A 27,002-nucleotide genomic window follows, 5' to 3' on the forward strand; every position below is an offset into this window, starting at 1 on the left:
TGGTGGTTCCTGGGCAAATCAAAGAGGCTGCCCGCCCCCACCCCCCGCCGCCACCCCAGAAAACTGCTGATCAATACCCCTTCAAGAGACAAGACATTGTAAGTGAAGGACTTGAGATATAATTCCAAAACCACCCCCCATACTGATTCTTAAGATAATTTTTGTAGAAGAAATATGTGGCCTCTGGTGTTCAAGAAGTGCCAAGGGGCACAGAAAACCCAAGCTCCCTAGCAACTGCCACAACCAATAGGGCAGATCCTCCCATGCTCCCCCGCCTGTGCAGAGGCTCTGCCCTCTGCCTGGGATGCCTTCCCCACTCTGCCCACCTGGAAAACTCCCTGTAAAGCCTTCAAACACAACCCTTATAATGTCACCTCCTGATTAAAGCCTTCCTTGACCATCAACCACCCCTCCCCAAAATTCATTCCTACCATTTCTCCTCTGTATTGCTTTCACTGAAACTTCTTATATTCCCTCCTCTCCTACTACCCCCGCCCCCGCTCCCTCCCATCAAGCTGTAGGGAAAAAAAAAAAAATGTTCTCCAGTTTCTACCTAGATTATCAGCTAAGCTTTAAGTTCCTGGAAGTCAAGGACCAAGTCGTTTTCTCTCTGCATAAGCAATCCTGGCACCCAGCAAGGCGCTCAACTGTTCCTTGAATGAGTGAATAAATACATGAATGAATCTCTCCTACAACAGAATTTTTACAAGATTTAAAGGGGGTTGGTGTGGGGAAGGGAAAAAGACTGTGTTCTTCAAGGTCTCCACTAGCAATGCACCCCGGAGGCACAGTCCATTCCGGATGGGGGCATTTTTTGCCGACTTTTCAAAGAACTAATGAGAACAAAGGATTTAGGCATACCAGTAACGATCTGCACTTGAGGATGTGAAATGACCAAGAAGCTGCCCCCTCCCCCATCTAGTTTCTCTCTCCTCCGTCCCTCCATTAAGATGCCCACCAGCACCAGATTCTCCGGGCACGGGACTGGTAGCCCAGTTTCTGCACTAGCCTCGCCCGTCCTGATTTTCTGGGGGCGCATTTCTTCAAGTGTGCTCTTGGTTTTAAAAGCCTAGCCCATCCCGATGTGCCCATACCCAAGAAGCAACTATTCTAGACTGGACTGAGCCTTGGCGTCCCTGCAGCCATGGGAAGCTCAGATGAAGACAGGAAAGGGAGGAGGATTCCTTTTGTCCCTGGAGAAGTCCAAACCCGTTGCTTTTCTATTAAGCAACGGGAAAGCTGCTACCCTCTCAGACCTGGGTAAATAGAAAAGACCAGCAGGAAACTCTAGACGCCCAACTTTGTATCCTCAGGCGGGCTAAGTGCCAAAGAGGGGCTCCTGGGGCGCAGGCGGAGGGAACTTTCAGGCTAACCAAGGCACGGCACCCTCCCCAGCCCTTTCCCCATAAACTTGCTGCCTGGCCTGGGATTGAGGCTATGCCTCTAGAAAGGGAAATGCGGGTGGTAAAAGAAGAAAAGATAAAGGGAGGGGTGACTGACTACACGCCGGTTCTGGGGTGCAAGGTCGGCAGCGCGTGCTAAGGCTGGCTAGCACAAGAATAAAAATTCGCCACGCTCCCACCCCCACCCCCAGCATGGGAGAGCTGTATTTTTGTCCATACTGTGCCTACTCCACCCCACCCCACCTTCCCACCTCTACTACGAGACCCGTGGAGAAGACGACTGAGAAAGGGTCTCCAAACCCCATGAGATATGGGGGCTGGGGGCGAGTGGGAGTGGGTGGAAGGAGGTGCTGCTCTTAGAGTCCTCACAACTGCGTCTCTGAAGGCAGAACGAAGGGGGGACTTCAGAAATTACGCCAATTATCCTCGTCCTCCCTCCACAATCCCCAACCTGCAATTATAGCAAGGGAAAACTGGTTGGGAGCTTGAGAAAATCTCCCTGGATTGTCTCCACGGTTCCAATTCCCCCGAATTATTGTTCGTCCAGGCCTTGGAGACTGGGTGGAGGGGGAGAGAATGCTCCTGGAGTTGCCCTGGGGAGAGTCAAGAGGGGACCAGGCGAGACCACGGAATCCCGCGGTTCGCCCGCAGCCCTCACCCAGTGCCGTGCCCTCCCCGGCCGCAGCCGCGCCTGCCCGCCGGCCGGAAGCGCTCTCTCTGCGGGTGCGCATCCCGCGGCTGCCACTTCCCGGCCCGACCCCGCGCAGGAAGAGCGGTTTCCACCGCACCTTTCAAGTTCGGGGCTGTGGGGCTCACGGGCCGAACCTGCTGTGATTTCGACCCGGAAGCTGGTTACTCGGAGCAGAAGGGTGCGCCGGCTCGGCCGCGCCCCTCACTCCGGCGTCCTCGAGGCCGCGTCTCCAAGGAAGGGGGCACTCATGGGGGCATCTTCCAGCCCGTGAGTCCCACTTCTCACCCTTTCACCTGGAGCAGGGCAGAGAGATCCCAGGGACCCATCCACGCCGCGCCGCCCTTTCCGGACCAGCGCGGAGCTCGTCTCCAGGTCTCCCGACGCCTGTGCGGGCACTGGGCACAGCGGCGCGGCTCCCCCCTTCCCCGGGATGCCTACGACCGCCCCAGCCGTGCTTACCTGTCCTGGCGGTGCACACACAGAACCACACAACTAAAATCACATCCCTCGGCATCGCTCCCGAGGATCCCCGCCAAACGGGGCGCGCGGAAACCAGGAGGAAACAAATGCGCCTGGATCCCGAGGCGCGCCGGGCACGGAGCCGCCAAACTTGCTAGCGGGCGGCGGGGGAGGAGGCTCGGCAGCGCGGGAGGAGGCTCGGCAGCGCCGGGTGCTGCGCTCGGGGATCGCGCCCGGCAAGGCGGCCCCGGCCGCCCCGCCCCCAGCCCGCCCCCCACCAAGGGCGGCGGCGGCGCCGGGCTCGGGCCCCGGCCCCCCGCTGCGGCTGCGCCCGCCTCGGAGCTGGCGCGGGAGCGCGGGGCTCGACCGCTCCTGCAGGTTGCGCTGGGCGCCGGGATCGGGTTCTCCTGCTTGGTCCGCCGAGCTGCGAGGACCCGGGCGGCAGGCGCGGAAGCCGCTACTACCAGGAGCACCGGACCTGGAGTCCTGGGACGCGCGGCCGAAAGGGAGACGCCGAAGACGCCAGGCGCCTCCTCGGCTTCACGCGCTCCAGCCCAGCCGAGCTGGCCTCGCCACTGTCGCCGGCTCTGCTTCGCCGCCGCGGTGGGGGCTGCCGAAGTTGCCACAGTTCATCCCGGCCGAGACGAAGAACCGCCGAGCCCTCGCGGGTGGGCTTTTTCCCCCCAGCGGGAACCCTGACCCTGGCGGCGGGACCGAGCGCGCCCAGCCCCTCCCCGGAAAACAATTACTCGGGATTTGCTCAGGCAACTGCGCGGGGAGGGGCGGGGGACTGAGGGGGATGGCGGCTGAGTCCGCGCTCACCACCTGTACCTCTGTCTCCTCTCTCGGGCGGACCCCTCTCTCTGGGTACACGCTTTGGGAGTGCGGGGGGAGGCCGCCGACGCAGGGGGCACCGAAGAAGGGTCCCCGAGCTGGAGTGAGCTACAGTGGGGGCTTGGGGGGAGTCTATTTGCAAAACTTCCGGTTCCGCAGGGCAATTCCTGCCCCATAGGGGCAATTCCTAACCATTTTTTTTTTCTCGGTGACTTTATGGTTCTGTCAAAAGCCCTACTCAACTTTCATAGTTACGTTTTGGCCTCTCCCGCAGTTCCTCTGGGACCCTCCTCCCACCCCAACACTATTCCCCGGGGAGGAAAGTTAGACTTTGTTGTGGGCAAGAAGGGGAGTCCTCTTCCTACTCTGTGACCCCCTTCCGGACCCCGGGCCTTCCCTATAAAGATGTCCCAGGTTTTGTCGCACTTCCATCCAGGAATGTTATTTATAACCAGGATGCAGAGTCGTGAGATCAGAGGTGACAGAACCTCTGATTTATACCAAATGAGCCCCCACGGGATTTAAAGCTCCTACACTAAGCCCACACTGGGCTCCTCTCTCGGAGCCCACCCCACCCCTTTAACATTTGCAATCCCAGGGGAGGACAGGGAAACTTCTTTCAACAGCCCTCCCTCATCACCGGGAAAACCAGTTCCAACGTTTCAGAATTCTGTTCACTGATAAGGATCTGCCCTTCTCACTTCTTGCACCCCCTCTCACTCCCCATATTTCTAACCCCTACATAACCAGGACCCCAGGAGACCCCATTGAAGGTCACCAGATTAGCAGCACTGCTTATTAAGAGAGAAGCTTCCGCATGCTCTTCTGATCTCTGCCCTATTTTTCTGGATATTTCTGTATGAAAGCCACTGTCCCACTTGGCCCTTCACATTGTGGTCCCTTGGCAGATGAAAAAGAACGTGAACGAGCAGGTAAATTGGAGCTCCTGATGGCTGAGGAGGAAGGAGGGAAGTCAACAAAGAAGTGTATTGTGTACTTTAGAAGTTGAGCTGAAAGATTAAGAGGTAAACGGATGTCAAAGCTAAACTGACTCTCCAACTCTTCTGGGATTCAGCTCAAGCCCAGAGGGGATCTGTCTGCCTTGACTCTGTGCTTCGTTACAGAGTCGGGACGTTTTCCTTTGACCTGGAGCATGTTACATTTAAAGCCAGCCTTAAAATCACATATCTTGCAGAAAATAGGATTCCTCAAGTGTAGCTGGGCTTTGTGAATGAGAATACCCACAAACCATGTTGTGTTGTGAGAGCCACGGCCCCTCCCTCCTCGGCAGTTTTTAAATACACCTTAACAGGAGCAGCCTTTAGTGGTTTTGAACTATTGTTTCAAAGGTCCTTTTATTGATGTCAGAAGTCCTAGAACCCCTGGAAGTCACAGTGACCGCAGCAAAGGGAAAAGGTGGTCTGGGTAAGACCTTTAGAACTCTCTTGGTCTCTGTAATTAGTTGGTCCTGTGGGATAAGCTTTTAGCGTGTTCCATTAAAAAATAAAGCAAGACATATGTTCTGTCAAAGCTTTGCACCATCACATCCATTAACAGTAACAAGAGTTAATCTCAACAAGGTCATAAATCTTCCTACGTAACTAAGTACGTCAATCTCCTCCTCTAAGTGCATTTCTTGAGTGGGGATTCTGAGTGTGTAGACCTGTTTGGCTAAGGTGACTCACAGAATACGCCCAGCAAATTTCTGTAGTGGCAATGAAGGGACCACGTGGCTGTGCAGGTGCTTGAGGTTGGGATATTGCAATGGGACCTGTGCTAGTGGAGGAAGCAATGAGACTGGGTTTACCCAATGCCATATCCCGAGTATACCCTGCCCTTCTGAATAGCTTCCTTCCTGATTTCTCCAGGAGCCAGGAGCTTCCTTTGATTATCCCTCTGCCTCTCCTTCCTGACCCTTAAATGTCAGCCCTCTTCTCTTCCTCTTAGAAGAAGAATACACTCACTCTTCCGTGTTCTCATTGAGCCTCATGGCTTTCAATACTATCTATACATGGATGATTCTGCAATGTGTATCCCCAGCTGCAGTCTCTCCTTTGAACCCCAGGTTTATCCACCCAACTACCCATTAGGTATCTTACCTGTAATATGACCACATCATCAAAATCAAAAACATTTGTGCTTCAGAGGACACTATAGGAAGTGAAAAGACAACTCACAGAACAGGGGAAAAATTGCAAGTTATATATCTGATTGAGACTTGTATCTATTAAGAAACTATTACAAGTAGACAATGCAATTTGAAATTGGGCAAAGGATCTGGATAGACATTCCTCCAAAGAAGATATACAAAAAGCCAATAAACACATGAAAAGATGCTCAACATCATTAGCCATCTGGGAAATGCAGATCAAAACTACAGTGAGGTATCACTTCACAACCACTAGGATAGCTAAAATCAAAGAGACAGATAATAAATGTTGACAAGGAAGTGGAGAAATTAGAACCCTCATATACTGCTGGTGGGAATGTAAAATGGTTCTTCAAACTGTTAAACATAAAGTTACCATATGATCCAGCAATTGTATTCCTAGGTACACACAAGAGAAATGAAAACATATGTCCACACACTAAGTTGGACGGGAGTGTTCTTAGCAGCATTATGGATAATAGCCAAAAGGGGGAAATAGCCCAATGTCCATCAACTGATGAATGGATAAAATGTGAAATATTTATAGTGTGGAATATTATTCATCAATAAAGAGAAATGAAGTAATCGTGCACAGCATAACATAGATGAGTCTTGAAAACCTACTAAGTGGAAGAAGCCAGTAACAGGGGACCACATATCTTATTCCATCTATATGAAAGGTCCAGAATCAGCAAATCTACAGGGAAAGAAAGTAGCGTAGTACTTGCCTAAGGCTGAGGGGAAGGGGAAGGAAGGATCAGCAGGTGACAGCTAAAGAGCACAAGGTTTGTTTTGGGGGTAATGAAAATGTTCTAAAGTTGATTGTGGTGGTGGATGAAGAACTCACAGATTAATATACTAAAAGCCATTGAATTGTATACTTTAAATAGGTTCGCTGTGTGGTATGTAAGCTGTATCTCAATAAAGCTGTTTTTTAAAAAAAAACTTTGTTATGGGAAAAAAATTATAATATGGCCAAATAAGGACTTTTGATTTTTCCCTCCTCCCAAACTTGCTTCCTGCTGCCTTCTAAGGAGACATGACCAGTCTTCACCGGGTGCTCCAACCAAATAACCTGGGGTCATCCTTGACTTGCTTTCCCAATACCCCCACATTCAAGCCAGCAAGCCCTGTCAGTACACCTTAAAGAAAAACCCCAAATCAACCACCTCTTACCACCCCTCACTACTCCCACCTTGCTCTAGTCCATCACTGTCCCTTTCCTGGTCCACTGCCATCAATTCTCCATTATTCCCTCTGCCTCCTCTCTTGCCTCTTAGAATTCACTCGCCCACCCCCCACCCAGCAAAGTCTGCTTTTTAAACCATGTGTTCAATCCCATTCCCTTGCAAAAAATACCCCTGATCTTTCCCACCATATTTTGAAAACATCCCAACATCTTACCAGACCTCTGCCCACGTTCCCAGCTGTCTCTCTCCCCACTCCCCACCCCTTGCTACCTCCAGATCAGCGTTCTTGCTATTCCTCAAACATTCCAAGTTCATACCCTCCTCATGGACTGCTCCCACTCCCTGGAACATTGTTTCCATAAATCTCTGTGTGCTTCTCTTTTTACATCACTCAAATCTCCACTCAAATGTCAGCTCTTTGGGAGCCTCTACCTAAAGAAGGGGTCTTCTTGTCACTTCCCAGGGGTCTCTCTCTCTTCCTCCTTACCTAGCTTTATTTTTATAGTGCTTATTCTTATCTGAAGTAACGATGTAGTCGTTGACTTATTTATTCTGTCCCCCAGTGCAATGCAGTCCCACGAGAGTAGGGTTTTTGCCTTTCTTTTTCACCAATATATCTCCCCGCCTAGAACAGTACCTAGCACACTTTAGGAGCTGGATAAATGTTCATTGAATGACTCAGTGGATGCTCTCCCAGGAAGCAGCATGGAGAATGGACATTTCTCACTGGCTATCACCAAGGCAACAGAATGCCTTATCCCCCTGGGGGGACTCCATTGCTGACTCTTTGTGGGACAGCAGATTCCACAGAGGGCAAAGCAAGAAGGACTCTTTGTAGTATCCAAACTGGATCCACAAGCCAGAGGCAGATCCCAGGCAGAGAAACTTTGCATCTCATTTACTGCCCCCAGTCCCCCTCCCCCAACTGCTTTCCTTTGTCCAAACAGCCTTTCAATGACCTTCACATTTATGGACACATAACAAGCTTCCTTATAAAACTGGAGAAAATCAGAGGATATTGCTGTTACAAATTGGATTGTGTCCCCCACAAAGGGTATTTCAGAACCCTCAACCCCGGTACCTCTGCATGTGACCTTGTGTAGAAACTGTGTGTTTGCAGATGTCATTGAGTCAAGATGAGGTCATGGGGGCACCTCGGTGGCTCAGTCGTTAAGCGTCTGCCTTCGGCTCAGGTCATGATCCCAGGGTCCTGGGATCGAGCCTCACATCGGGTTCCTTCCTCAGCAGGGAAGCCTGCTTCTCCCTCTCCCACTCCCCCTGCTTGTGTTCCCTCTCTCGCTGTCTCTCTCTCTGTCAAAAAATAAATAAAAATCTTAAAAAAAAAAATGTACACAAATACAAATATTAAAAAAAAAAAGATGAGGTCATGAGTGTGGGCCTTAATTCAATATGGCCTTCTCCAAGAAGAGGAAATGCCATGGGAAGACAGAGACAGGGAGAACACCATGGGACAAAGGAGGCAAACGGTGAAGTGTTGCAGCCACCAGGAGCCGGAGGACACAAGGGAGGATGCTCCCCTAGAGGCTTCGGAGGGAGGATGGCCCTGCCAACACCCTGATTTCAGATTTCTAACCTCCAGAACTATGAGAGTCTAAGTCTCTGCTATGTTAAGCCTTCCAGTTTGTATTGCTATGATATGGCTGCCCTAGAAATTAATACAAGTGCCAATTTGGTAGCAGAGCCTGGGAAAATGCAAAAACCCAAGTCTCCTTCACAAGCCTGGTGGCCCCAGCACTCCCTGAAACCATGCACCCCTAACCTTTGTGGGTATTCTCATTTCCTGGAGGACGCATGCAATCATAAAGAGTATGTGCATGAGTATATTCATGCGCATACTTCTGTCTCTATATGAATATATGAGTTCTACATGGAAAATGTCTACTTCCAATTATTACCTTCAAACTTAAATGACATCCAAATTAGAGGGACTTACATTTTGCTAAGTTAACGGCTGTCCTTCTGTCTTGCAGCTTCAAACACTTTTTGGACCAAAGCTAGGTATCAACCTGCAGGGAGACGGATAGATGAATCTTTAGAGAGACATATAGATAAAGGCATCTCATAATTCTCCAGATGAAACATTCCTGGTCTCTAACATCAATAATTTTGGATGAGTTTCAAGGTTCCGATGACAAGAACCAAGGTGTGCCCATACCCAGGTTTTGTTAACTGTTGTGTAAGAAGCACATGTTGTCCATTCCTATAGACCAGGGAAAAGCAGATACAGTACCCTCCAAAAGGATAGTGTTCCCCCAGAAGCAGGCCTTGCCCCAACCCCAACTGGAATAATAATGGCTCCATTTATTACATGTGACTCTGGCTGGGTTACTGTTCTAAGAGAAGCACTTTCCGTGGATTTAGTCCTCAAGACAACCCAATTAGTAAGTGGGATTAGTATACCTATTTTACAGATAGGGAAACCGAGCCATTTGCTAAATGAGCAGCTGAGCCAAGCTTCAAACCCAAGCAGTATGACTCCAGAATTAGTGCGATGAACTGCTAAGCTTCAGAACTGTCTACTGCTTCTTCTGGGATGAAGCCCGTGGAGTCAGTCTCCTGGTTGAGGTCTTGTGGGAGATGAGCAACTCTGTTCCCTGCGTAAGTTTTGACCAGTTGATAAGTAAAAGAGTTAGCAGGAGGCCAAATATGACTTTTATGTATATAGACACAATGCTGGAAGAGACTAGCTTAATGTGGAAGCCCAAATGGACTGGCCACCCGCCCTCCCCAAGGCTGGACCTTGGCGCAGCCCTCAGCTCCCATTGGTGTGGATGAAGCAAGAGTGTGAAAGAGAACTCATTGAGAAATGAGGTCTGATGGCTCTCCCCCTCCTCTGTAAGGAATGGGAAGGGAGTGGAATAAAAGGCCAAAAGAGTTTAAGGAAAATTTCTCACCATGGAAACCAAAAGTGTGGGGAAGAGATGACTGACTCCCCCTCATCAACTTTCAAACTTTCTTCTACCAGGCAGTGTCACTGGGCTGCCCCCCAAAGCCTGTACCCAGTCTCCTTCTCTAGGCCTTAAAACGATACTTTATTTCTAGAAGTCCTATGTGCTCAACACTGTCACCATCACTCTGCAGGAAAGTTAGGAGGAAGGCATCCTTTTATGCCTGCTCACACAGAGTGAGGAGAGATGGAGAAGTCCTCGCTGAATTATAGCTTCCATGAGCAGGCCTATGACACAAAGCAATGAATATCCACTGAAGGAATTTCGGGCCACGGGATGACATAGTGAGAGTTTAGAACCAGGAGAGCCTGCTCTATTTACATTAGGCAACAATCTATCCCAGCAGTTCATGAGACCGGCTCTGCCAGCTACATAAAATGGAAATTGTCCTTTCTGATGCTTTTTAGATGACTTTCCAGAGTCGCAGGGCACAAAGATTCTCTTTGCCAACAAAGTAACATTAAACTTTCCCACATTTCCCAGTGGTTCCCTGGGTCTCCTTCTAGTCCTCCTAGTTTATTTTATGACCTGTATCACTGAGGATTCCATCTGGCTTTGTATAATGGAAAAACTCCCAAACAATAATAACTTCAATAAGAGATACTTGATACTCTCTCGGGTAAAAGAATTCTAGAGCTGGGCAGTCACGTTTCATCTGGTGGTTCTATGAATACTCAGGGAACCAGGCTCCTTCCAGATCTCTGCTCTATCATCCCTATGATCCAGTATAGCTGCTGATACTCCAGCCATTATATCCACATTCCAGATAGCAAACATGGAATAGAATAAAGAGAAGGAGAAGAGCATACCTTAGAGTCCCGTGTATCACTTCTACTTATCTTCGGGCAGAACTTAGTCATAAGGCCATTCTCTATGTATCTGTTAGTTCTTGCCACATAACAGCCAACCGTAAAGTTTCAGTGGCATACAACGCTAAGCATTTATTCTCCCATATCTGCAGGCTGGCTAGGAGTCAGTTCATCTGGGCTGGTCTCAGCCGGGCACTTCTGCTTCGGGCCACAGTGGCTGAGCTGATTGATTTCTCATAGCAGGTCTGTGTGTCCGTTGAGTGGCTCTCTCCCACATGCCTTTCATCTGCCTTGGACCAGTGACTTAGCCAGGACATGTTTTTCTCATGGCACAAGGAGTCACAAATGAGCAAGTGGCAATAGGCCAGGTCTCCTAAGGTCTAGATCAAAACGGGCACACTGTCACTTCTGCTCACATGCTATTAAAGGCAAGGGGCAAGAAATACAATCTGCTCATGATGAGGACACACCCCAGATGTGATTCAGGGTTGGGTAAAGAAGTAAAGCCAGTAGCCAATCTACCACACCTGGTTGCCAGGGGACTGGGAAATGTCACATTTGGCTGGGTGACAACAAGCCTAGTTGAAGTTGAAGATGCCGCTAAAGAATAGAAGAATAGAAATCCAGAGAAATTCAGTCTCCACCTCTCTCTCTCACATTATACCCACTTTGCAAAACACCAGCACTGTCTTCGTGCGAGTTCGTCCTACCCCGACCTCAAGACCCAGGGCATGTAGTACTGTGAAGCACTTCCAAGAAGGCAAGAGAGGGGAAGGAGTGCACGTCAAGACTATCACGGGCTAGTGCTTAGCAGGACTCTCCACTTTTGAGCAGGTGGGGCCGAGTGATTTTTTTTATTATGATCTGTGTCAAAGCTCTCAGCCAAGAAAGATCAAATTCATGCTACCTCAAAAGCTAGGGCCCGAAGCTCTCTCTGTGCATCTGCCCCCAACACCCACATGGGATGGACATGGTGGGCATATTTTGCCAATGAGCATCCCTCATAAGTAACCACAGAATCCCTCAGTCTCCACTGAATGAGAAGAGAAGTCATGAGGAAACAAGTAGTGGGAAAAAACCATCCAGCCTGTCCCAATACCCCTGAGCCACACTTGCCCCAGCACCTGCCCTGGACTCTGAGATGGCGCCAAGATCCAGAAACTAACATGGCAGCACTCAGCAGGGCAAGAGTCTCCAGGACCATTCTCCAGCCCCACTGCCATGTCTGTTCCTATCGGTTCATCTCATCTCCATGCTGATTGCTCTAACTTTTCAATGTAACCCCTGGTGGCCCCAGTCACATGAGTCAGGAAGGAGATGACCTGCTAAAGCCCCCCTCTATTTCTAGATTTATGACCTGGTTGGTGTCTTGGAGTTCACCTCAGACATTTTGAAAGGGCTGCTTTCTTGCATAATCAAACCAATGCTCTTGCCTCAAGTTCCTCCCCACTCTCATCCATCCATGACACAGAGGCCAGGTGAACATTCCAAGTGCACAAATCTGACTCTAATAGTAAATACCCAACATTCATCGGCAGTGTTACATTTTCACATACAAACTTCAGTTGAGTAGTCACCGCACCTATGTGAGATGGGTATAAATGTTCCCATTTTACAAGTGAGAAAACAGAGACTGTGTAAACAAGGAAAGGAGCTGACCCTCAACCCCAAGACAATGCTTTGTTCCCAGCATCATAGCTGCCTCTGCCAGGAAATCTCTCCCCACTACTCAATAACCTTCCATGGCTCCCAGTGGCCTGTCAGACAGCATCTGGACTCTTTATGTTGGCATTGAAGGAATTTGACTGTCAAGTCCTAAACTACATTTTCAGCCTCAGTTCTCACTTCCCACAAGCATATACTATACCTTCCAGTTTCAACCATCACTCTTTCTTGAAATGGTCTCTCTTACGCTCATGCCATCAACTTACTTGCTTTCATCTACCTGGAAAGCTCATCTTAATCCCCTCCTCATGGTCAACATCCTCCCCAGATCCCTATCTCATGAAATCCTGCCTAATCCTCTCAGCCAGAAGAAATCTCTTCCTCTGTACCTCCTTGATATATTCTTATCTTAAATCCTTTTGTGCCCATGGTACTTTCCACTGCATATTACGGCAATGTATGTGCCCATCATAAAGCCCCACTCAGTCTGAGTAACCTGGAGGAAAGGATCTAGCCTTACTCATGGTTTTTTTGCACATTGTACACTGAGCTCTGTTCCTTGTATAGAGCCAATACTCAATATTTGCTCATTCAGTTAAAAAATGCATTTATTGAGCATCCACTGTGTGTCACAAACTCTTAGGTACTGGAAATATAAATAATGAAGACTGCGTAGAGTGTAAAAGTAAATAAATGAGTGACTGGATCAATGAATCGTGAAAATGTGAGTCTGTTTCAATGTGGATCCACACTATATTCTAGTCATTATTTTCTCCTAATCCTACAAGTGTCTGGAGAAGTTTGCTAGAAAAGGGAAGGGGACTAAGTTAAATGACTTAGAATAGCACGATTCTCATAAAATTACAGATTACACTAAAACTCAAGAAAGGAGTGTCCCCAAGGGCGCCTGGGTGGCTCAGATGGTTAAGCGTCTGCCTTCGGCTCAGGTCATGATCTCAGGGTCCTGGGATCGAGTCCCACATTGGGCTTCCTGCTCCTTGGGAGCCTGCTTCTCCCTCTGCCTCTCTCTCTCACTCTGTCTCTCATGAATAAAAAAAAAAAAGAAAAAAGAAAAGAAAGGAGTGTCCCCAACTGCACATAGTCTCTGTTTTGCATAGTTGAATGTGTAAATCAGAGAAGTAAATCCAATCTTTGTAAAGTTGAGGTATTTTAGAAGGCACTGGAGGAGTTTCATGTTATAAAGGGTCCCCATGGTGAGTTTTCTAGACAGTGACTACTCCTCCCACATGGATCTCTTTGCAAATCCACTTCCTGCAAAACAGACTGTTGTACAAGAACCTGTGTATCAGAGATACTGCAGTGAATGGCCTTGGACTTCCACGCAACTGTGAGATTCTGAATCTCTGGTTCCGGGAGAGACATCTAGAGAGGAGGAAGGAAGCATGAGCAAAAGCAGAGGACTATTGGGGCGCCTGGGTGGCTCAGTCTGTTGAGCGGCTGCCTTCAGCTCAGGTTATGATCCCAGGGTCCTGGGATCCAGCCCCACATCAGTCTCCTTGCTCAGTAGGGAGCCTGCTTCTCCCTCTGCCTGCCACTCCCCCTGCTTGTGCTCTCTCTGTCAAATAAATAAAATCTTAAAAAAAAAAAGCAGAGGATTATCAAAGGAATAAGCTCGGTAGGAAAATAGCTGCGAAGTACAGGGGACAAGTAGCTGCCAAACAAATGAAAATAAGAGAACAGATTGGACAGAGGAAGAATGGAAAGTTGTAGGAGCAAACACCATACTAGCTCCTCCCAGACAGAGCCCTGTACCCCTCTTTAACAGCCCAGAGAAGACCGGTTCTGCCATGGATGCATGAGCTCTGTGCTTCCCACATTTTGTTATTGTTCCCATTTAGGGAAAGACCATTTTTTAAAATGTTTTAAAGATTTATTTAGTATTCTAGAGAGAGAGAGAGCACTTGAGTGCGCACGGGGGAGGGGGGCAGAGGGAGAGGAAGAGGGGAGACTCTCAAGCAGACTCCCCATCGAGTACAGAGCCTGACACAGAGCTCGATCCCACAACCCTGAGATCATGACCCGAGCAGAAATCAAGAGTTGAATGCTCAACCAACTGAGCCACCCAAGCACCACTGTTTATTTCTTTCAAGCTTTTATTTAAATTCTAGTTAGTCAGCATGTATGATAAAATTGGTTTCAGGTATAGAATTCAGTGATTCATCACTTACATATAACACCCACTGCTCATCACAACAAGTGTAGGGAAAGACTATTTACAAGGGCGTATAAAAACACAACAGAGCATTTCCAAGTAAAATTCTATGGTTTCTGGGATCTTTTGAAATGGTCCAAAGAGATACGGCAAGATTCCAGTTCAGAGTGGAGATAGGGACAAGTGAAATAAACCTGAACATGAGTTGATAATCATTGAAACGGAGTGACATGGACATGGGAGTTCATTATTCCATACTCCCCACTTTTATATATGCTTGAGAATTTTCAAAATAAAAAGTCAAAAGAAAACACAATTGAGCAATGGGATTTCAGGAAGGAAATCAAGGATGATCAGCCAGGACCAAACTCTGATCTCACCAATTACTCTTCTTCATCTTTCATAGTAAGGTCTTAACACTGAGTTTGGGATTTGCCATTCGGTCTGCATGCTGAAGTACACAGTCATGGACAAGCCTGTGTGTGTGTCAATCCCATGACACAGGATGGGCATGTATGCTCTTGGCAGGTTTTCAGAATCAGCTTGTGAGGGCATTTTTTTCCCCCTAAAGGTGGCCCAGCTCATCCCCGTAGCCTGCCAACACAGAGCTGAAGATGGAAGTGCAGCATGATTGCATTATACTCGTTTGAGGACAGAGTCAAGCTTCTGGGTTGGCAGGATCAGACAGGGATGCCCAGCCGTCAGTCCCTACACGTGGCATAGGAACTCAGGGCCTAGCTCTGGGCGGGGAATGTGGCGGCTCCACCCACTTTAAAGGGGGGGAATGGCCTTTATTGATTTGTTTGTGTAACAGAAGTAGTCTTTCTACTAGGCTCTGAGTTCCTTGAGATCTGGGACTGTTCTATTTTCTATTCTGTTTTGCCTGGGGTCTAAATGCGGAAGCTACATAAATGTTTGCTGAATTGAAATAAAGTTGAATTGAAGATTGACAAAAATGGTCATTCAAACACACCCAAGGATTCTACTCGCCCAGTCCCTCTGTTCAGATTCACTCAGATTCTCCCGCTCCCTCTCCTCCTCCCCTATGAGGGGTAATTAATAATTCAGCAAACAGTAGTGCATTCTGATGGTTAAGAGTATAACAATTTAATTGGCATTTGTTTCTGCAACAGCACAATATCTCATTTTCCCAGGAGGGCAGTTTTCCATTTCTGTTCCAGATTCCTCCCAATAAAACAGATCAATCCCGGGGATACCTGAAGGTCATGTGTTAAGAAAGAGAGAATGTGGATAATGGTTTGTAACAGACACGATACTATAATCATCATGTTTTAAACACCGACATTTATTTAGGGTTTTGTCAACTCATACATTATTAAGATAAATTCTAATTTATATCAGTATATAATAGGCAAATATATAATACAATAAATTGCATTTGTAGACATAAATACAAAATTTGAGGTAGGGCCTCAAGAATAATGACTTTTAAATGAATAATGCAGAGTATATAATATGTACTCTGTAAGATATATATATATATATATGATGCATCATTTGTAACATAATATATTTTCTTCATGTACAGTTAATGAAAAAATATAAGGACCTGATTAGGGAACATATCTTTATTCATAGGCAACAGTACCACATAAGAAGCTGGTATTTAGGACATTAACCAAGTATGCAATTTCCGAATAACCTATCCCATGATAGGTCCATAATAAAGTGCAAAAGAAAGACCAAAAAAAAAAAAATGAAAGACAAAACAGGTCCTAGTCAATTACTAAGTATCACTCTAACAGTAAAATACACCTGTAAGGCAAGTGGTTAGCTGAAGATGTATTTAATCCACAGCAAGCAAACAAACCACTGCTTTCACAGGTGATGCACGCCCAATCTGAGAAGACTTTTTCTCTTTGGCTGCAGGCTGCTCAGAGGTGACCCCAGCCGAGACCACAGTTCAAAATTACTTGGCCTTTCTGTACAGTTGAAGAACAATCTGGGAAAGACAGGGAGCTTCGCTTTTACAAATCCTCGGGATGCTTCGTGGAGGAATGACTATCAAGATTAAACCCACCCAAACCTTTGCTCCCAGCCCAGAATTTTTCTGCATGATACCCACCCGGGGTGAAACAGAGGAAATGCTCATTTGCTGGCCTTGGCCTTTGGTCCCTGCAAGACAGCCTGCTATACAGTGTGCTCTCACTTGAGTCATCTGCCTCAAAGAAGAGTGTCACAAGCCCAGCTCCAGGGACGGCAGCAGCAGTAGGCCCTTGCCGTCATGCGTACGTTAAGCAATAGTCATTGTGCAAGTCTCTGGGAAGAGGACAGTGACAGATGGCCAAGGGAACAAAGAGGAAAGAAAAATTTGTAATTTTAGGCATGGGAAGACCATGCTGACAGGTGAAGTTTGTCAGGGAGCACTGAGGCACGCGTAGATAGCAGAATAAGAACTTCATTAAGGGAAACTCAACTCTAATGCAACATTAGCATAAAGCAACCCAAGTCTCCATTTAAAGATCATTGTGTTAAATTCTTTTTAAAGTGCGGCTCACTGAAATACCAGTTGATTACATTTCTTACACATTAAACACACATTGGAAATTTCAAAGACGTTGAGGTCATCGAGATTTTGCATTGACCACAGCTTTCATGCAACGAATAAACATAAAGGAAAAAGAAACAAACAAAATAAGACCAGATTGGACACACCAGTACATGACAAACACACAGCCCTAAAGAGATTAAAAGTTACTAATATAATATGCAAGACAAACATTTGCCTAAGAAGCCACAACACGAATAGGTAAGAAATATCCATTTTTTTTCTCCTTTAAGGATATTACAAGGTTACTGCTTTTAACATATGGCTTTTTTTTTTTCTCTGAATGGGTTTCTGGCATTTGTTGGTGTTGGGAAATAATCTCACACGTGGAAAATACCCCACCATTCTTCACAGTAAACCAATAAAAGTTTTTCCTCAGCAGCTTGGTTTTTAACTCAGTTTGAAGGAGAACGTTCCAGCAGCAGTTTGTGACAACGCTGTTCATTTTCTATTTATTCGTTCATATTTTTTTTTCTTCCAACTGACTGTGGAAGAAAACAGCGTGGAAACGTCCAGCCACGTCTAGGGGAGATGCAGCGGAGGTGGATGCACAATGACGAACCAGCTCAGACACTAAATACCTCTCTGCCGGGGAAAACCTCAAAGTTGAACATGGCTCAAGAAATGGGTACAACTGAGTTTACAAAGTCACCGTTTCCAGAGAAGTTTGGAACCTTTCACCTTTAGGCGAATTTGACATGAAACTTGGAAATTGTAGGGAAAAGGAAAAACACTCTGGGTGGTCAGGGAACAGCTACTGGGTCTTAACTTGGACAAATCCCAGTGAACACCAATGTAGCTGCACCCCCCCCTCCCCCGGCAAAACCCACTGCAGAGTGTAGCCAGCAAGGAGGTCCCTGCCCTCACAAATCAACTTTCAGTTCGTAGAAAACAAACCTGGCAGCAGCCGGCGGGTCCCCCCCCACCACCACCACCTTCTTTTAATCACAACAACAATAATTAGCAGAAATTGGGTTGGCACCCAGCATCCGACTCCAGTTTTCGCCAAGAGGCGAGAGAGGGAAGCCAAAAATCATTCGTCCTGACACACACATACCAGTCCCGTGAGAGAATGCTAACTGATTTCAGCTCTTTTCTTCAGCCTTCAAATTGGAAAGGCTGTAGATAATTTCCAAACCTAAGTGATTCTCCCTACCTCTCCCACTCCACCAATTATCAATTGGAGAGGCTAATTTTTTGGTACCATTCTGTGGAATCTGCTACAGTGACGGGGGCTTCTCAACAACATGGCTTTCTTGGGGAAACCAGTGTTCATGGCAGACGGTCACTATGGGAGACACTGGGACACATGAGGCCACAGCTCAGTTTCCTAACGCTACGTCTAGGGGAAGCTCAGTTTAGTTTCTGTGATAGATTCTAGTAAGCTCTAGCTTTAGGAGAGAGGCAGAAAAGAACAAGAACAAACATGCACTGCAGACAAAAGAGATGAAAACTACAGTTCAAAACCCATCTTTGTTTCCTTTTCTAAAGTTTCCATGGGCAATTCTTGAAACCTAGAAATTCACGTCATGGTTGGCAAATGACAATGATATTTGCCCTAGAGAAAAAAAAAGAGCTCAGTAAAATGAGTTGAGACCTTTTTTCAATAAATGGAGTCATTTAAAAACAAAAAAGAAAAGAAAAACACGTTACACTAAGGTCTTCTGTTAGGTTTCACTGCTGTGGAACAGGATGAAAATGTCACATCAATATATAAGATTTGAACTGAAAACTTTGCCTGAGACCCTGTAATATGAAGACAAACAAATGAGAAAGTGATTGAAATGGTCTCCCCTAAAGGAAACAATTTTAGGTTTAGATATTATTACGGTAAGGAAAAAAATCCAGACTACACTATTCTAAACTCACCATCTCTACAGTGATTCATAAGATATTTATAAGGATAGAAAACACCACTACGCGTACACACTACATGAACACATAGCACATCTTAAAAATTTCATATATGCATGTTCAGGATACAAGAAGGTAATAAAGGTCACGGCTTCGCCAATCTCTGCAGACATACGATTCACTCTCATTAGAGCACAGTTATGAGTATTGTGAATTGGGAACTCTTAAAACTGAATAGGCTAAATGTAGTCTTAAAAGCTATAGTCTTAATCGGCTCACTTGCTACTTACCTAAGCTGTATTTATCAGAAATTCCTGTAAATACAGTGACCTAAAATGTACTACCAGCACAGTGAGTATCATGGTTGCTTTCTATTAAACTCTGCATTTCTTTGATTTCTCTATGACCACAGCTGGCATTTACTGTGAATGAAAAAGAGTAAAAATCGAGAAGGTATCTGTCTTGTAAGAGGTTGTGTCTTATATATGTAAAATATATGGACAGAACCAGGGTAAGTCTTGTTTTCCCAGAGGTTAAGAGACAAGGTATCTACAGCTCACAAGGACATTTGGGAGAGAAGAAGCATGGAATCATGACACTGAACCATGGCGCTAAATGTCATATAGAATGGACCTCTACTCTGACCATATGTAGGCACAAATTACATGATGGCTTCTTGTGCACAGGTGGAGGAAATGACCAAGAGAACTCACTCATATGGTTACATTAAAAAAATAAGACAAGTGAAGGAGGAGAACTCTTCACCGAGATTCACAGTGTGCAGAGACTGAAGTATCAGTTCTTGGCACACTTGAAATGATTGGCCCAAATGAAGGAAAACAGATCCCCAATTATAAATGGAAATGTGAACTTAACCACCTCAGCGGTGTCCAAATCCACTGACTTGTCTCATTCTAAAACACTTTGCAACCACTGCTGATGCTCCAGATATACTCTCCTCAACTTTCTGCATCTGAATGAAATCACTACATTGCTCAGGAACACTACTGAGTCCAAATACGAACAACTGGATCAAGTCTGAGCCATCCCATGCCATTGGACTAGCACTGGGTGCCCAGAGTCTTGCAAGTCTGCCATCCTATATATGTCTCGATGGCATCACCATCAACAACACACAGTGGATACCTCCGTACTGACCAAGTCTCATATACCTACTTGTGACTTCAATGGAAAGCGCTCACCTGGCTGATCCACTCCTGCCAGGTAACGCATGTGCTCAGGAGACCAACCCTTCTGGAAACTGACACCATGGACACGGGCAAAGAGTGCCTCAAGTGGCCCGTCTAGCTCTTCACTACAGCATGCGATGCCATGTCTTACTTTTCTGCATAACCACTCTCATGCATGGACATGAACCAAGATGTGGGGAGAGAGAAGAAAATGGGAAGAAATCTGGGGTAAACATGAGGGGAGGCAGAGAGGAACAACTGCATCAAGTCTGAGCCATCCCATGCCATTGGACTAGCACTGGGTGCCCAGTTCCAAATCCTTCACTGGCAGTTTGAGTCCCAGAGAAGAGGTTCCCAAGGGGTCAATCATGTTCTTGTAACGCTCTCCACGGTGCTGAGCTAAGAATGGGCCCCAGTCCGGCTGTGGCGAGCACACCAACTTGAGCCTCTGCAAAGAAGCCAAAGATACACAGGGTCACAGAAGTAATGCCCCTTCCTCCCCTACGTACCACCCACGTATCCCCGCACTGCTGGCCACCGCTTTTTCCAGAATCCCTCCTTAAGCCAAGAGGTCCCCCACCAGGAGAAGCAGTTGGGAAGATCAGCCTTATCAATTCATTAGGCCAAGGATGTTAAAGAGGAAACTGAGTTTGGTTCACTTGAAATTATTTACATCACCCTGCAAGCAATATTATAATTGCTTGGGGTTTGCTTTGCACAAGATTAATTGAGGACAAAGGGCCCAGATTTTAATTATACGTTTTTTCCCTCCAAATGAAGAGAATCCGCAAGCTTCTCTCTCCACTGCCAAACATAGTCTGAAAAGGACATGCGCTCAATTACTTTTGTTCTGTAGTCTCAACAGTGGATTGTTACACCAAAATAGTTGGATTTTGTTTAGCATATTTCCCCAAAGTATATAAATGGCCGGGGAAGGAAACTGCAACCCCAAAGACACATTGCTAAGAGTGAGTAAAGATTTTAATTATCTGTTGACAAAAATAGATGCTTCTGACTTGGTTCAGCAGTGTGGGTTCTTGCAGGCGAGCTAGAAATAATGGGAACATCTCTAATCCTTCAACTGAACTTTTTACAGAAAACATAATTTGATGGGAACATTTTCTAGAAATAAGAAAGAAAACATGTTTCTGACTACATAAGGGGGGAACAATTACATGTTTATTACCTATTAAAGTGAAGCTGCTTCTTATAGCTGTTAGCTTAATCTCCCCTTAATCGTCGGTTTGCAACCTTTGTGTCCCAAATCAACCATAATAAATTTATAGAGTCAACTCATCAGTTTAGGGAATTTCGGCCTGAGACGAAAGGAGCAGAAGCTACACCAGCTTTTGTTCAGAGGGAACGAGATTTCTGGGCCAGTTAGTGGGAGGTTCATCTGGGGCAAAAGGGAGACATCTCTGGGGGTAAAAGGGCCCACAGGAATTTACCTGGAGGGGATAGCAGACAATTTCCTGAGGATGAAAACTGGAATCCCACTTCAGCAAGGAGATGCCTACATTCCCTTTGTCAACTCTCTCTCCATCTTTGGTCCATTGGGGATAAAAAGCCGCCTCCCCACCGCGTGGACGTTTGTGTTACGCATTTACTCACTCACCTTATTCTCATTTTGCTTCTCCCTCCAGAGCCTCCGTGGGATGCTCTCTTCCTTTCCTCTGGCTGACTGACCAAGAGCAAAGCCCGTACAGCTGTTCTTCCCTACCCTCTACTGGCAGGTGTTTCTTGGCCTTGGTCTATTCTAACGCCTCTGAGACCTGCGTGAGCCTCAGAATCACCCGGAGGGCTGGTTCAACTACAGACACCTGGGTCCCATTTCCCCAACTCTGGTTCAGTGGAGCCAAGCCGGAGCCTGATCATTTGCATTTCCCCACAAGATCCCAGGGGGTGCTGATGCTGCTGTTCCCTGGGCCAACCCTGAGCAACACTGGTCTGGTTCAAAAGGCCTGCCCTCTGGATTTTCAAGACAGACACAGTGCTGATCTATTCCTAGCACATCTGAGCAAGTGACTTCTCATAAATCACAAGAGCCTGACCACACTTCACCGTGGCTCAACAAGGGGCAGTCCCTTCCCATCTACCCTGGAGACAGGGTGGAGATTCTTTTGCTTTAGAAACGAGGGAAGGGTCCAGCAAGGGATTAACAAAGACAAGTCGCACCTCATACCAGCCACGCCCCGGACCTTTGGTTACATTGTGTGGGGACGGCGACGTGTTCATCAGCTTGCGCCCCTCAGCCATCCCTAATACCAGTACAACAGGGAGGGGTAGTGATTTAAAATTTAATGGTAATAGATGTTTGCAGGAAGACTTGGACAGAGAGGAAGATCAGGAAAGGGAGAATCTGACATGTAGTTAAAAAGGAAACACTGGGTTTAAACTGTGGGTAAGGGGGCGGGGGGAGACTCCAATGGCTTGTTCCCCGGAGCTGTCGCCGCCGCACTGAGAAATAGCATAATAACAGCTTGGCCTGCGGATTGGCTGAGCCTCTCCATTAGAGGAATAATACATAATAAAAATGGGTTTAATAGAAACTGTGGCAACTGTGATCCCTTAATCACCAAGTCTCCCTTGAGAAGTTCACCGAATCTGTTGTTTTTTCATGCACAGAGCTCTCAGAGCTTCTCCCTGGGGAGGGGATGGCAGGAGAAAGGAGCTGATGGAATTACCTCAATAAATCTGCCAGGAGCCAGATGCATTTTTATCACAAACATAATTGGGATCCAGATAACGGAACAGGCGAGCATTAGCCATCCAAGCACCATGGACCAGTTAGGGTAGTGGTAAGAGCCATAGGTCATGGGCTCCCACTGGTAAAAGCTGAAGCAAAGGATAAACTACGAAGAAAAGAGAAACGCACGTGTGAGGCTGGTGATGTGAAGTATTCATTCCTAACAGTTCTGTATTGAGCCCCTGCCATGAGTTTGGTGCTTCCCTATCTCTGACCTCATTTTACACCCATACCAACCCTGAAAGAGAGGTATTATTCAGGATCCATTTTCCAAATGAAGAAACTGAATTTCAGAGAGATGAAGATGACCCACGGCTGACGCTGCATTTGCCATCCCCTGGAACTGAGCGAGGCGTGTGGGTGTGCAAACACGCGCGCCCAGGCTGAGGAAACAGTTTAAAGGATACACATTGAGGTGACTGATGGGTGGTGCTGGGGGTTTTGAAGGGGCCGTCTGCACTTCCCATAGCGGATAATCAAGCTTTTGAGATAAGAAAGAAATCCTTTACGTTTATGTATTTTAACTTTCTTAAAGATTTTTTTTTTAATTTCTTTATTAGAGAGAGAGAGAGAGTGAGAGAGAGAGCGCAAGAGGGGGAAGGGTTAGAGGGAGAAGCAGACTCCCCGCCGAGCAGGGAGCCCGATGCGGGACTCGATCCAGGGACTCCAGGATCAGGACCTGAGCCGAAGGCAGTCGCTTAACCAACTGAGCCACCCAGGCGCCCATATTTTAACTTTCTTAATGAGTTGAATCGACTTTGCCTTCTCCTTGAACGGGGCATGGCCTGCACCCAGGTACCGTCTCTGAAGCCGGCAGGGTGACATCTGAGCGCTCTGCCAAGTGGCGACTGAGCCAGAAGCTGAGTCCTGTAATAAACCACGGGACACAGGAGGGGCGCACAGCCCACTCACAACCGACTCAAGGTGAACAGGCCTTGTCACCAAACGGTGAGCCAAGAGTGTGGCGACCAGCAGGCCAATGTCGGCCCTGCTGCTAACTAGCCGGGGGAACTTCGTGTCTCAGACCTCTCTGCTTTAAATGGATATATTTCACATCGTGCACACACCACAGGGGTTTTCTCGGAAAAAAGTCCCCCCCTCAATTCTAAGAAAGGTCATGATTTATTTTCCGCCCATCATCTCCTATCACTGCACACTCTCACCGCAAGGGCTCAGAGAACCCTCAGAAGACACGGTGCATGTAGCTGGAAAGGAGCAAGGGAACACGCGTGCTGGAAGGAGAGGCACCAGAAGAGACAGAACAGGGCTTCTAACTGCTCTTGCCAAACCTTTGGGGAGCAGCATCGCCCTGAGAAAACGGTGTCCTTGCCTGGTTCATCCTGCCTATGGCAGCATCAGCCCAGAATAATGTACCTAATAATGATGACCTGTGTCCTGCATTCCCCCCCACACATACCTCTCGTTCTATCTTAGGCAGTAAAATAACTGCCCAAAAATGATTGGAGGGAATTATGTCAGGAAAGATGATTTATGGAAGTGTTTTAGGAAAGCGGGAAGCACTCTACACATGTAAGGCCTATCTACATTACTGCTGCAAAGCCCAGGCTGCTGGGGCAAGTGATTATCTCAATGCAACAATAATTCAATGTATTGATTCGAAGCAACGTGAGCCTGAAGACAACTGTTGAAAACGCTGCTCCTATGGAAAGAGATGCCTTCCTCTAGGCCCCTTTTTAAACATTTGACCCTAGAGTTATAAGCTTTATTAACCAGTCTATTGGAAGTAGGGCCTAATGTAATTACGGTAAGTTGCTCCATTTCATTTACTATATAAATAGCAATACATCTGCTTATGTGTGCGCATAATTCAGTAACGTGATCTGACCATGTATACAATAATTGCACGGAGAACATTTATAGCTCTGTAAATCCAAGAAGGCACATATAAAAATGATCAATTTTATTTCAGAGGTTTTGAAGTAATTTAAACCCGTAATCTTAGCTCATTCTGACACACTACAAATACCCGTTTTATAGAAGGGCAAATGGCCAAAGACAAGTGTTAGGCTTGGTCCTTTGGTACCCATTTCCAGTTGCACAAATATCACATCAAGCTTATCTGAGCAAATGTGTTCTTGCCATACATTTCCCTCTGCCAAATGAGCTTTGATAAAACCCTGCCCTCAGATGGGCCTGGCCATGAGTGATGCTAATTCAACCGCTGGGTCAGGCTCACCCTGACTTCTTGCTGATGGCAGCCAAGGAAGGTCCTGGAGAGAGGTACATCAGTTGACAGTGACAGTGGAATTGACCACTTCTACTTGTTCCTAGCTCCCAAACACAGAAGGGGAATCTGGTTCAGGATATTTTCTGGGATCTCCACAGGTTTCTGCTATGAGCTTCATAATGGTTATCAAGTAAAGTACAGCAGAGTTGAGAAACTTTCTCAAAAAACACAGAAGTTCCCTAGAATTTCTTTTCCCTGACCTTCGGCTCACAGCAATTAGAATTCTTTTAATCCAAAAACTGGCCAAACTCCACTTGGAGAGGAAAGCACTGAGTTTTGAGAAATTTACCGAGGCCTAGACAGCTCTGGATTCAAGCCTTAGCTCTGCCTCCCACAAGCTTTGTGGCCTTGGTCAAGCTCCTTAGCCTCTGCGGGCCTCAGGGTACACAGCTGTAAAATGGGGGGAAGAGTCACCAACCAGAGTGGCCAGAGACTTTAGGGACAATGCTCATAAAGTGCCTGCCTCTAAATAGAACTGCCTCTAAATAGTAGTGCTGGTTGTTATAATTATGTCAAATGTTTCTGCAAAATATAATAAAATTCTCTGAACCTTAGTCTCTTTCAAGACAGGAAGGAAGGGCAGGCCTTGATCTCACCCAAGAGTAAATCAGATGTGATAGTAACTGGGGTAAAGCTCAGCAGAGACAGAATGCCCCAGGCAGGAAAGTCTCCCATTTTTTGTTTTGTTTTGTTTTCCCTCCACCAATTAGGTAAATCCGAGCTCTTCATATACATTTCAGTCCTGAATTCAAGAAGCTGAAAAATCTATTTTAATTCTTTTCATCCCTCATGCCCCAAATCTCGTGGGACTTTTCAGACAAATTACGGCCTCTAAAATGTGAGTGCTGATGTGGGCCTCAGTATGATGTCCATGTCAGTGCAGAGGGAGATAAACCTGAATGGTTTTTCTGTCTAAGCTTATGTCTTTTCAGAAAGCAGTTGAGGTGTTTTGATTAAAACTCACCCTCTGACAGTTAAAAAAAAAAAAAAAGGAAATATATATTTTCCTTACAATTTTACTTCCATCCTGTCTCATTTTCCTTTAGAGAACCTGGTGTTGTGGGGTAAAACAATGGTTTTAATCTGGTTTCTAGTGCCACCTGCTGGCCCCAATGAGAACTACAGCCAGCTTCCTGCAGCCTTGCCAAGATGACACCCATCACAAGCCAGGGAGGAGGAGGAAAGGCAGGGTCTCCGTCAATTACTGTGCTTGGAGGGTGGATCAAGGCAAAGCCTGCAGCCTACAGCACAATAAAGGAGGTGATGGATGTGCATGTAAGTCCCTATGCAGATTTACTGATACATGAAGGGCTCTGATCTTTAAGAAGACGAATGTCAGATGATCTCAAAATGTCATCATCACACTTGAGGATGATAAGATAGTTCTCGAAAACAATAAAAGTGAACAATAAAAGTCTCATGTATGCTATATTAGTTGTAGAGCAGCTGAATGGAGTAGTGGTTAAGAGCAAGCTGCCTGGGTTCGAACTCAGGCTGTGATTGCTAGTGACTAGGTGTGCAGGGCTAGGCAAGTCACATAACCTCTGGGTGTCAGTTTCCTCATCTGTAAAATGGAGATGATTGGAACACCAACCCCACAGGCTGTCAGGAGGGAAAGAGGAGGTGATACACGTAACGCTCTCTGAACAGAGCTGGGACTGTGGCTGGCACGTGGGAAATGTGATTGTTATCTGCTCTCAGGACATGAGGCAGACTGATATATCAGGCAATGTTCCATCAGAGTGCTCCAGACTGTGGCTGAGTCACAGCTAAGCCCCTTTAGGTGAGTCGCTATACCTCTCCGAACCCCAGCTTCCTCTTCTGAAATACAAGAATAATACACTTTGTTCAAACATAAAGCACCACGTCCACACGCTAGGTCCTATGTACAGGACAAAGCATGGAATCCTTACAGTTAAAATGGTTGGAGTTACAAACGCCCAGCAGACTTTCCAGAAGATGTTTGGCTGGAATCCAATCATCATCTCTATATCTTCACAGAATCTTTGCAAGCCTGCAAACAGACAAGTGGAGACGGAGCATGAGGTGCAGT

The 27,002-nt window shown here is 46.6% G+C and overlaps 2 protein-coding genes across 3 annotated transcripts in view; both read right to left on the reverse strand.

Moving 5' to 3' along the window:
- Positions 1–2,761, reverse strand: part of NELL1 (neural EGFL like 1) — a 794,543-nt gene extending 791,782 nt beyond the window's left edge. For both annotated transcript variants that reach the window (XM_081798460.1, XM_081798459.1), the window contains exon 1: positions 2,554–2,761. In XM_081798460.1, coding sequence (XP_081654586.1) covers positions 2,554–2,608 — 55 coding nt within the window. In that variant the 5' untranslated portion in view covers positions 2,609–2,761. The remainder of the gene's footprint in view (positions 1–2,553) is intronic.
- A 17,486-nt stretch (positions 2,762–20,247) lies between these two features.
- The window catches only part of SLC6A5 (solute carrier family 6 member 5), a 50,009-nt gene continuing 43,254 nt past the window's right edge, over positions 20,248–27,002 (reverse strand). The window contains exons 13-15 of the mRNA XM_081797427.1: positions 26,863–26,963; positions 22,640–22,807; positions 20,248–20,403 (exon numbers count right to left, since the gene is read on the reverse strand). Of these exons, the coding sequence (XP_081653553.1) occupies positions 20,248–20,403; positions 22,640–22,807; positions 26,863–26,963 (425 nt within the window). The remainder of the gene's footprint in view (positions 20,404–22,639; positions 22,808–26,862; positions 26,964–27,002) is intronic.

Source organism: Leptonychotes weddellii, chromosome 11 (genome assembly GCF_054177405.1).
Source record: "Leptonychotes weddellii isolate Sample4059 chromosome 11, ASM5417740v2, whole genome shotgun sequence".
Lineage (NCBI taxonomy): Eukaryota > Metazoa > Chordata > Mammalia > Carnivora > Phocidae > Leptonychotes > Leptonychotes weddellii.